The 12,577-nt window shown below is 47.9% G+C and overlaps 1 protein-coding gene across 3 annotated transcripts in view; it reads right to left on the reverse strand.

The window, feature by feature from the left end:
- LOC135901889 (putative sodium-dependent multivitamin transporter) overlaps window positions 1–12,577 on the reverse strand; it is a 92,568-nt gene that overhangs the window by 58,211 nt on the left and 21,780 nt on the right. For all 3 annotated transcript variants that reach the window (XM_065431718.2, XM_065431717.2, XM_065431716.2), the window contains exon 4: window positions 7,167–7,255. In XM_065431718.2, coding sequence (XP_065287790.1) covers window positions 7,167–7,255 — 89 coding nt within the window. The remainder of the gene's footprint in view (window positions 1–7,166; window positions 7,256–12,577) is intronic.

The following is a 12,577-nucleotide window of genomic DNA, read 5'->3' on the forward strand; positions in this document are numbered from 1 at the left end:
CGCCATGCCATCTGCTAGCTGCCTGGTTAGCTCAGATGGTAGAGTGGCTGCCCCGGAAAGGCGGTGGTCCCAGGTTCGAGTGCCGGACCACGACGAATTTTTCTTCAAGTCTGAGGCTTTTCTTTCGAGGAACCCGTATGGCTTTCCTTTGTGGCAAGTGCTACGAATGGGAGGATGTCTTATTTTCCTTTATTATATAAATAAATAAATAAACTGCGAGGCATTTCTTCTCTAAAGTACACTAGTTGGTGTAGAGTCGAGAGAGCGAACGACTGACGTAAGCTATGACGTGCTAAATACGGCCGTGTCGTTGTACAAAGCGAGCCCCAAGTCCGACGTCGCTAGCGTCTATGCAGAGCTCTGTAATTACTTCCTCATCAAACTGGGCAAGAAAATGTGCTGCCTGCGTGCGCTGGCTTAGCTCTGCGAAAGCTGTCCCTTGCTGCGGGGTCCCGGCAAAAGGTACATCTTCTCGGGTCAGTCACGCGTGTTGTTCGGCTACCTTGGGGTAGTTCGGAATAAATTGACGACAGTAAGCGCAAAAGCCAAGGAAATGTCGCATTTCTCTTTTCTCTGACGGAACAGGAAAAGCGGCGGCAGTTGTAGTCTTGTCTGGGTCGGGCGAATTCAATCTGTACTCACGACATGTCCAAGGAACTTGAGCTCTTCTTAGCCGAAATGGCATGCTGGAGTTTCAGCGTAAGCTCCGCTGAGTGAGTGGCTTCCAGAATTGTTCTACGGTTATTTAAATGATTTTCGACGGTATCAAAAAAGATGGCTACGTCATCAAGGTACACAAGGCAGCTTTGTCACTTCAAGCCGGCGAGAACGGTATCCGTGATCCTGTGAAAAATGGCTGGAGCTTAACAGATGCCGAAAGGGAGAACTCTCAACCCATTAAGGCCGTCTGGGATTACCAACACCTTCTTTTCTCGGTCTCGTTCATCTACCTCGGTCTGTAAATAGGCCCTCTTTAAAGGAATTGATGAAAAATACTTCGCGTGACGCAACCTGCCGAGGGAGCGGGTAAACGTCTTTTTTATGATGCTGTTTAGGCTCCGGTAATCAGCGCAGAAACGTAGTGATCCCTAATTCTTCACTAGAGCGACTGGCGATGACCATGGGCTGCTCAGTGGTCAAATGACTCCGTCATTGAAGATTTCCTATAAGGCTGCATTCGAATACTCTCGCTTTCTATAGGAGAAACACGGTAGTGATGTTGCAGTGATCATCCTCGGTAATAATGCGATGCTTGGTGAGGGCGGTTTGTCGACTATAGACGAACACGCGAACGAAGACTGAAATTTCTTTAAAAGGTCATCAGCTGCAGTGTATGCACATTGAAGCAGCAAACGCAAGACGTTGCTTTCGGCGAGCGTGACCTCGTCTAGGAGGTTTTCAGACGTGACTTGTACGAGAACAGTTGCTCGTGGCGGTAAAGTCAGGCTGTCGCCAGCAACACGCAGCGCTGGTTTACGACAGCTGTCAGCATGTTGCTCTGTGGCATGTTGTGTCGAGATGGTAACTACGCGTTCATTGAGATTTTTATTTCTGCCGTGCTCGTGAAGAAAGTCCATATTGAGATTGAGTTGACGCGAACAATCACGGAGGACGAAGCGGGTGACTACAAAGGTCCACGCTCAAATTTTAATTCTTGCAGTACAATGGCCCAGCGGCACAACAAAGCTACATCCAGCTGTGAGAATACGCGTTCCATTCCAAGGGGTGATAACTTTTTAAAGAATTGTTGGAAGTTTGGCGCGAACAATTGCATTATCTGCACATTTGTTCACCAATTTGTTTACCAATTTGTTCACCTGTAAACGTTCTTCGCTGATGAGAGAGCGAACAATTATGCGAACTCATTCCATGCTATTGCTCCCGAAGGTAGCGGACAATTTGGGAGCTCAAGTGACATTCACTTGCTGGTAGAAGAGGGCAGACCACTGGTAATGGTCTTTCGCGATCGTCCCAGCTTCAGTGAAGAACTCGGCCGCACACCGTAAAGGGGCTTCGCAAAAGACTAGTAAAACGTTAGTGCGTCGCACCCCGAATCAGGTAGTGTAACATTTACAGCGAAGCTGTTTATAGTTAAATTTTCGTGCCTATTTCGCGTCCGTCTAAAAATCTGCGTAAGAAAAACTACAATCGTGAGCAATTGCTCGTGCCACTGGTCGCACGTTCGGCGTCGTCTTCTACCACTGCTGGCTCGTTGGCGCCTTTCCGCGTAAGTGTGCAAATGCACTCGTCCGCTGTTAGCGCGTTCATCGTCTTCCACAGCTGGCTCCGTTGGTGCTCATCATAGCCAGCTTCGCCATATTCCCCCATTTCTAAACCTTCGCCTTCCTGCTGTGAGGCTGCGCTGACCAGCTTAGCTCCGCATGAGCAGCGACGGCTGATGCAGTGGGCTCGCGGACTTGCGCGAGCCAATGGGGCCCAGAACTAAGGGCTCCGACATACGAGGAAGTCACCCCACCTCATTAGAAATAAACGTTTTTCTTCCTCTCTCTTTCTGATACTGCCCCTCCCACTGCGTAGGCGCTGACGGCCCTGGCCCACTGCACGTCCGTGCAGTGATCTCGGCCTAAAATTCTTTGCCTCAATATTTAGCGAAATGAAAACACGAATGTATATAACAATTGTTATGTATGAATGACCGCGGATGTATAAAAATTACTTAGTGTGCATACATGCCATCAAGATGACCACCAATCAATGAATGTATACGTACCTTTGTTCAAAATTCTGTGTGACCTCTTTCTCGTGTGCGACACAGCTTCGCTGGTCATCCGCCATCACAGAGTGGAAGGGCTCATAATTTTTTCCGTTCCTTGAGCATAGCAAGATCCGCCCGTTTCAAAAGCCGAGTGATATCCTCCACGTACGTCGTGACAGCCACATTCGGCATCTGAACGCCGGATTGCAGTTTACGCTGAGAGGGTTCGCGGGGGTCAGCGTTCATGTAGCATTGCAGAAGGTCATATCCGATTCCAAGGCGGGATTTTAGCATATCTCTATTTTGGAACCACTAGTTGGCGGCATCCTTTAACCTGAAGTGCACGTTCCGGAGTTTTGTGGCATCATCCTTGCAGTTCAACGCAGCGACACCTTCAAATTCACCCTGCCAATCATCCACGTCTTTGTATAGATCCCCGTGAAAGGTAGGTGGTGACGGTGGGTTCTGAAAGGTCCAGCAGGTTAGCGTAAGAGGCGTCAGAACTTCCGTGGTGATCTAAGACGACATCATAGCGCCTGTCTCGGTAGGGTGTCCTGGTGTCTCCGGTGGTACGCCTCGTTGGCGGCGCTTTTCTCTTTGAAGTGGGGTGTTCACGGGCGTAGGACTCGTGTTCCTACTACTGGACGGGATCTTGTGCATGTATTGTGTCGTTGCCCTTGTACACATCACCTGCACCAGTCATGCCACGCGGTTTTACGAGAAGGCAAAGAAGATGAATAGGTGATTTCGGCTTACATAGAACCTTTCAGCGCGATCCTCTGGTTTTTCATCTTCTATGCGCGGTTTTCCGACCAACACTAAGCGGCAATATGTAATGTACGTGCAGAGCTTGCTTGAAATTTAATTCTTCTTAGTTCAATTGAATTCGTTTGGAGTTGCATATAATGACAACATAAGCAAACAGTGAAGCGTTGTGCTTCTTCAACGAAGACAGCGAAAATAGCAAGGTGTCATCAATCTCTCTGGCTCCTAATGCATTGCATTTTTAATGGCGGTTACCACTCCGTATCGTCTTTAATGCGTAGCGTACAAGATGGGACATTCCCAGCAACCTTGCCGGGCTCGGTCCGCATGCGCGGCCCCAGCATACCTCCTCCTTCTTTTGAAACTTCACGTGCTTCTCGGTGTGATGTCCGTATCTAACCAGTTTTCTGAAACTGGGGTCATTAGCTAGGTGTGGCTTGGCTTGTGCCACTGGTTCACCGCGTATGTGCAACTTGTACGTAACGCTCATCCTCGCCAACTTGAGACGCTGGCCATTTGCCATTAGCTATGTACCACTCTCTCAGGACAGCTTGGCTCGCCCAGTATGTGCCACTGGGTCAATGCCGCTCTTTCATGTCTACTTGAGTAACTGGGTACGCGTCATTAGGTATGTGGCAGTGGTCAATGAGGTCAAAATATTCCAGCAAAACCCATCGTGCGATGAATGGTGAGGTTAATGCGATTATAAATTAAGAGGTGTTGAGAAAAACGGCATTACCACCGCCAACAGACGACATGGATGAGGCGCGTATACCGCTGGGCTGTCCCCTTGTACAAGCCGGCGTTTCCCAGGGGATATCATATTACATTATATTCACGAACGCACCACACGCGTGTCTGAATGCACGAGTTGTGTTCAAGAGGTATCAAACCCTTGGTCACTAGAAATGCAGTTATTCATTAGGAGTTAGAGAAGCCTAAAGCACTTCATAAAAGTATTTTTAATAATGCACACACTTCTTCCAGTGCTTACGCCATTGTTCAAAACACTGCTGGAACACATAATCTGTAATGGTGATGAGCTTGACCGTCGCATTCACCATAATGTCTTCTGTTGGCTCAAATTTGGTTTATTTTGGCAGCATTTTCAGCTTGAGACATAGCCGAAAGCCAAACGGAGCCACGTCGGGAGTGTAGAGGGCCTGTAGAAGCACACGAATACTGTGCTTGGGGAAGAAAGTCTGTATCAGACGCAGAGAATGGGCGGGTGCGTTATCATGATATCTATATGATATATGTTATCACAGTTGCCAAGTTTTTGCCACCCGCAGATCAGCTCCTTTGCTCCCCACAGCAACACGAAGGTGACGAAGGACTTTCAGGTATTATTCCCTTGTGATGGTTTGGTCTTGAGGTGCGTACTAAAGATGCACCTCCCTGTGGGAGTCGTAGAAAACAGTCAACGTGACATTTAAATTGCTGCAATCTTGCCGTGATTTTTCGGCCTTCGAAATGTAGGGCGTTCCCACTGTTACGGCTGCATCTTGGTTTCTGGATCGTGCCCATCAACACACGGCTCATCGCCTGTGATCACGGTGTTTAGAAAGTTTGGGTTGCTGTTTGATATGTCCAGCAGGTCCTGAGCGATTTCCACACGAAGTAGCTTCTGTTCCGTTGTTAACAGTTTCGGTACGAATTTCACGGAAACTCTCCTCAAGCCAAATCCTAAGTCAAATTTAAATCTACTGATATCCAATATTTACCCCTATCTCGTTCGCCATTCTCGAACTGTGATGCGACGGTGCTCTGTTACCGAAGTCTGCACTTCCTCAATGACATACTCGTTTCGTCTTTTTGGGGGTTTACCTGTACGTTGTTCGTTGTACATTCATATGCGGCCATCTCTCAAGCGATTGTAGCACTCTTTCATACGGGAACTGCTTGTGACATCATCCCCGAAAGCCCCCTAAATGTTTAGAACGGTTTCTACTTCCACATCACCAAGCTGCTGGCAAAGTTTGATCCAATATCACTGTTTATACTGTTCCGTCGTTTTAGTACATACTAGAAGCCAACAAGCGCTCACTATGTGTCTTCACTAATAGGCGAACCGCAAGCAAACTGACTCTTTCTGCGGGCGGAAAACAATTTCCCCAAACGCGTGAATGTCCCCACCGTATCTTCGCGATGAAATCATCCCTCTATATATTGTCATCAAGGGGAGTACGGTAGCGTGATTGAAAGACGGGACAAAAGGAGACACAAAGGGACACACACAGTGCTATGTGTGTGTCCCTTTGTGTCTTCTTTTGTGCCGTCTTTAAATCGCGCTACCCTACTCCCCTTGAAGATGCATTACAACCAAGCCCGCATTGCAACCCTCGTGATCTATATATTGATCTATCTTGAAAAGAAAAAGAGTCGATGCGCTTTGAACACAGCTCGTATAGTGGGACGAAATTCTAGGAATATGCATGTATTACGCGGGTCCGCTGCGTCCAGCACCGGATAGTTTTGAAGAATTTTTTTAATATTGAAGAGCGGCACATACCCAGTCGTACATAACCAGTGGTCCATGTTGGTGTAATTGAGGCTCATCGATAAGTGGCACATACACAGTGCCCCATATCTAGTGAACGAAGCTGGCGTCAAAGAATTTCTTTGAAGGGTGGCACATACTCATAAGCCAGGGACCCTGGTTGGCGCGAAATGAGTTAACTGTAGAGCAACACACACCCAATCCCTCAACTCGGTGTCAAAAAGGTTCATCGAACAAGGGCAGTTACCCAGGGGCGCATACGCTGCGAGGCCAGTTGGTGCGAAATTTGTTGATTAAAGAACAGCCCATACCCAATGGTCCAAGTTTGCATGAAAGAGGTTGACTGAAGAGTGACATACACCCATTGTCGCATTTCTGGTGACCCCGTTGGTCCAATGGCTGGTTTTGAATTAGGTTCACAAAGCACTGCAGACTATTAGTTTACCCATTAAAAATGGATTAGGCTGGCGCTAATACGGTTGGAGACACGGATAAATACATGGTCTGTTAAGCACCGGAAAATGTTTGAATATCATAAAAATGTAATTACGTTTAGAAGAGAAGCACTACACAGTAGCCTGGTTAATGGCTTTATACCTTTATTAATGGCAATACACTTGGCGAATCGCGCGGCGTAGGAGCTACAACGCATGACCTCATTGGCAACCGTTTTCGCGTTGTAGCTCTTACCGAGCGCGATAGTACATATAGGAACTCTGTCGCTGCCTCGTTACTTGTACCATTAAAACCATACCAATAAGTATTACAACGATCATGGTAACATACAAAATAAATTATTGCCAATGGCATACCCATCATAACAAATATTGAGAATCACAATAACGTCGATCATGATGTCTAAGGAGTGAATGCACCGCAATTTCTTTATTCCAAGTTTTGAAGTAGACAAACACTCTTTAAGACCAGTGATATGATGGACGGGAATTTGTGACACACTCGTCCTTCCCACAATGCTACATAGAGTACTCGTACTGGTACATTACCGTTCTGAGAAATTGTACCGATCATTTTTTTTCTCTTGAAGTTCTTGGCGAGAAAGATTCTTTCTACTAAGGCTATCACAAGTTGCGAATTTGGAGTGCATGAAACAGTAACGACTTACGCAATTCGGTATGTGCGAAATAATCACGGGTAAAAAAGAAGATAGTAGTGTAAATTGGGTACCTTGTAGTGGCTCCCACAACACCAGCCAAAAAGATGCCAGAAAATCCCACGAAAGCGGCCAAATGAGTATTTACGTAGTAGGGTATTATCTGAAAAGTGATATATTTCTGTATACAGATTTCATCAACAAACCAACTTGAAGCTGCACTGTCAATCTGTGATGATGCGCACGATACATTCAAAATTTAGGAAACTATTTCTCAGCAGAGCGCAAATGCTAAATTGTACACTTCCAGAGCCCAGAATTTTAAATGTACTTCTAGTATGCTGTCATAACAGCGCCAACATTTATGCATTGATTGCTGACAGCAGGCTCTCTCTCGTTCAAATGAAAACATTTGCGCAAAAGCTCAATAATGGCTCTGTGATTGGTGAACATTATGTATTTTCCTTTGATTTCTGTAATTTAATTGGGCCCGTTTACAAGAAAATGGAGGGGGCCAAGGAAAAAAAAAACTGCCTGGTAGCTTGAATGGTCGGTGGCACTCTAGAGCCATTAAGAACATGAAACACCGAAAAATCTTTTTTTCACTGTGGAAGCAGTTGAACTCCAAATTCTAAATGTCACACTGTAATACTTCCCTTAGATGTTTACCATATCTAATTTTTAGGGCAGCTTTAACGTGATTAAGACCGTAAGCTACATTCTGGTACATGCAGATATTGCTGCCCATTGGAAAACTGGAAACATGAGCGCGAATATGTGAAAACCTTGCAAATATTCCCCCTAATAACATATTTGGTGTCGCAGAGTATTTCTGACTGCTGTGAATGTTTCATCTATCGCTACGTTACTTCTTGTTGCAATGGTTGACGGGTGGAGGCAACGCCCCTCCCGTAGTGAACGAGACAGTCGTTCCAGCCGAAGAACGCCGGGTTTATTCCGCTCGGAAATATAAAGAAAAGATAAGGGGAGAGGGAAGGTGTGACAGAAAGAGTGCGCACATGCGCACTGAAGGAAATAGCTTGCTTGACATGTTCATGGGTTACGGCATTTCTTCACCCTTAGTAACCAAAACGCACGACAGGTTTCTTTGATCGTGTGGAGCGACGTAGCTCCTGAGGTTGCGCTTCTGGTACTTTCTCAGGGGTTTCAGAGGTCCTTGGTTCCTTTAATACCGGGGAACCCGTTGTAGGAAGCCTCGACAGGTCGACGGCTGCTGGGGTCTCATCGGTGGTCCGCTTACGAACTTGATCCAAGTGGCGGCGGACAAACCCGTCCGCAGTCTTAACATCCAGGAGGCGAGCGCCGGAAGTAGCTTCCACAGTGCCTGGGGCCCACTTATCGCCGACGCCATAATTTCGCACGTACACATAGTCTCCCGGTGCAAAGTTCCAGCTTGAGTCATTCACAGCTTTAGCAGGGCAGGCTCTGGGAGGAAAAGACATGTCCAATCTTGTGCGCAACCGGTAACCTAATAGCATCTCTGAAGGAGAAGGGCCTCCTTGGTGTGGTGCGTTTCGATAATTGCACAACAGCCGGGCCAACGACGTTATGATGCAACTGCCTCCTATCTTCTTCAAGCCTTCTTTGACGGTGCGCACGGCTCGCTCGGCTAGGCCATTACTCTGGGGGTGATAGGGGGGTGCCCGAATATGTACTATTCCATTTCGCTTCATAAACTGCTCGAACTCCCATGCGGTGAATGGCGTCCCGTTGTCCGACACGACCGTTCGCGGTATACCGAAACGGCTAAATATTGTCCTGAGGGCATTAATGGTGCTGTGAGCGTTAGCCTGTGACATGGGAACCGCCTCAATCCACTTTGTGTGCGAGTCGACGACTACCAGAATCATTTTCCCTTTGATTGGTCCCGCATAGTCGATATGCAAGCGCGACCACCTTTCGCGCGTATCGGGCCAACTTACTGGTTCTTTAGCCTGAGGCATCGGTAACGTTTGCACGCAGTTGTGGCAGGTCGCTGCAATGCGCTCGATGTCGTGGTCTAAGCCAGGCCACCAAAATAAAGACCTGGCTTTTGCCTTCATAGCGGAAACGCCTTGGTGGGCTGCATGTAGTAGCTTTAGCAGTTTCCCTCGCGCATTTGTCGGCACTACAAGACGATGACCCCAGTAGAGCACTTCTTCAGTAACAGACAGCTCATGCCGTTTTTTGTAGAACTCTGCCATCTCTTTCGTTTCCATGTCAAAACTGTGCGGCCAACCTTCCCGTGTGTACTTGCGTACTTGCGTACGAGGGCGTCCCACCCTCGTCGCCACTGTTGCAATGGTTGACGGGTGGAGGCAACGCCCCTCCCGTAGTGAACGAGACAGTCGTTCCAGCCGAAGAACGCCGGGTTTATTCCGCTCGGAAATATAAAGAAAAGACAAGGGGAGAGGGAAGGTGTGACAGAAAGAGTGCGCACATGCGCACTGAAGGAAATAGCTTGCTTGACATGTTCATGGGTTACGGCACTTCTATATAAGACAAAATTTCGGGTGAAATCACATACAATAATGAGAAATGCCCAGATACTTGTCGTTATTCAGTCGTGCTCTAATTGCAGTCAAAATGTCAATTTGTTGCAACAAAAACTGACACCTTGTTATTAGTTAACGAGCCTACATGTTTATGAACTGGCAACGTTCGCTTTTTTTATTATTTTTCGAGAGAAGGCCTTATCCAGGTATAAGTAGCCTTATTCCTTTGCTTTGCTTATTCCTTTGATTATTGCCTTGTTTTCTTTTGTGAATGAATGAAAATAAAATTCAAGCTTGAGAACTAACCATAAATAGGAATGCATGAAAGTTTGAATATTTTTATGGCATATAAAAACCATGGGACATTGTGTAGTTTAGACACGATATAATATTGCAATGAATCATAGTGCCGCGTTTGGTCGCAGCTACATAATGTAAATACTGGGAGACTTTTGATATTCGCCGTAAATCGAGAATTTTGGCTGCTTTGTCTGCTTACGGTGGAGCATCACAGATGACATATTTAATACTCTCAGGATGAAACTTGTGCCCTATTTTCGGTTCCATCAGCAATAGTGCCCAAAACATGTCACTGTTAAGAGGTATCTATCTTGCAGTCATCCTACCATATGCGATGCACTTAGAGAGCAATAGTGTGTGAATGCGCAATGATCAGAAAATATACTGCAAGAGCGGTTACTTAAGCCTAAGCGTGTATATATATATATATATATATATATATATATATATATATATATATATATATATATATTATAAAGGAGGTTTATTAGGGTTCGCAGCGGCCGCCGGTTCTACAATGCACCGAGCACAGTCCCCCGAGCTCGAGCTTCTGCTGCGCGCTTGATGCTGGCGATGCTGCTGACCCAGCGCGCATGTTCGTTATCGTCCTTACAATGGCCCCGCGGAAATAAAGGAGCCATCCTGGCGACTTAGGTTTCTGGAAGGACGGTAGAATCGTGATACGGCTTGAGACGCTGAACGTGAATGACTTCGCGGTTACGACGCCGCATGTCGGACGGCAGCGTTAGCGGCTCAATCAGGTAAGTCTCGGGTGATGTTCTCTCGAGAACGCGGTATGGCCCGTCGTACTTCGGAAGGAGTTTTGAAGCGAGCCCAGGCGTGCGGTGTGGCACAAACAACCAGACGAGAGCGCCCGGGAGAAAAGTGGGAGTCGAGTTCTGGGCATCGTGAAGGGCCTTTTGACGGTTCTGGTCGTCCGAGGTGAATCGGCTGGCCAGCTGGCGACATTCCTCGGCGTGTCTGGCGGCTTCCGAGATCGGCAGGCATTCGGATGGGTCTGGGCTGTAGGGCAGAATAGTGTCGATTGTGTGCGAAGGATGGCGGCCGTAAAGAAGGTAAAAGGGTGAGAATCCGGTAGTGGCCTGAGTCGCGGTGTTGTAGGCATAGGTGACAAACGGAAGAACGAGGTCCCAATTAGAGTGATCAGGTGAAACATACATGGCGAGCATGTCACCAAGAGTTCGATTAAAGCGTTCCGTGGTACCGTTCGTCTGTGGGTAATAAGCAATGCATTTACGATGAACAATAGCGCATTCAGCAAGCAGGTGTTCGACGACTTCAGATAAGAAGGCGCGGCCTCTGTCGCTTAAAGGTTCACGTGGACCTCCATGACGAAGGAGAAAACGGTGAAGTATGAAATTGGCGACCTCTTGCGCTGTAGCATTTGGTAGAGCAGCGGTCTCCGCATAACGGGTTAAGTGGTCGACCGCAACGATTATCCACCTGTTGCCGGTAGGAGTCAACGGAAGTGGTCCGTAGAGATCTATGCCCACGCGATCAAAGGGTCGGGATGGGCATTGCAGAGGCTGGAGCTCACCGGCGGAGTTGTGTGGTGGCGCTTTACGGCGTTGGCACTCACGACAAGAGCGGACGAACGTTCGAACGAAATTGTACATTCCCCGCCAGTAATAGCGGTGTCGAAGTCTGTCGTAGGTTTTGAAGACTCCCGCGTGGCCACACTGAGGGTCGACGTGGAAAGAGGAGCAGAGCTCTCATCGCAAGGTTCTCGGAATGACGAGTAACCAGGTGCGTCCCTCTGGGGCATAGTTTCGTCGATATAGTAGCTGGTCTCGAATCGCAAAATGATGAAGTTGGCGCCGAAGCGTACGTGACGCGGGAACTTTCGACGTATCCGAGAGAAGTTCGAGCAGAGATGCAGTCCAGGGATCATTACGCTGTGCAGCAGCGATAGTGTCAACGTCCAGAGAGGATAGTGTACACTCGCAGGCGGAGTCGTCACGGGCCTTCGGGGGAAGCGGCGATCGGGATAGCGCGTCAGCATCGGAGTGCTTTCGCCCGGAACGGCAAACCACGCGGATGTCATATTCTTGGATTCGCAATGCCCAGCGGGCAAGACGGCCGTATGGATCTTTGAGCGTCGACAGCCAACATAGTGCGCGGTGGTCGGTCACTACGTCAAATGATCGGCCGTATAAATATGGGCGGAACTTGCCAAGCGCCCACACAATGGCCAAACACTCCTTTTCTGTAACGCTGTAATTGGTTTCCGCCTTGGTTAACGTGCGACTCGCGTATGCGACGACGTATTCTGTGTGGCCAGGTTGACGCTGTGCCAACACAGCGCCAAGGCCCACACCGCTTGCATCGGCATGGATTTCGGTTGGTGCTTGAGGGTCAAAATGGCGAAGAATGGGCGGCGTCGTGAGAAGACGGCGCAAGGTTGCGAAGGCGTCGTCACACTCTGGAGACCATGATGAGAGACCTCGAGCGCCACCAAGGATCTGCGTGAGAGGCGATATAATTGACGCGAAGTTTCGAACGAATCGTCGGAAGTAAGAGCAGAGGCCGATAAAACTGCGTAGCTCTTTCATAGTGGTAGGTTTTGGGAACGCAGTAACAGCACGTAGCTTCTCGGGATCCGGGCGAATGCCTTCGTTTGACACTACATGGCCTAAAATTGTGAGCTGACGAACAGCAAATCTACACTT

This window comes from Dermacentor albipictus, chromosome 2 (assembly GCF_038994185.2).
Source record: "Dermacentor albipictus isolate Rhodes 1998 colony chromosome 2, USDA_Dalb.pri_finalv2, whole genome shotgun sequence".
Classification (NCBI taxonomy): Eukaryota; Metazoa; Arthropoda; class Arachnida; order Ixodida; family Ixodidae; genus Dermacentor; species Dermacentor albipictus.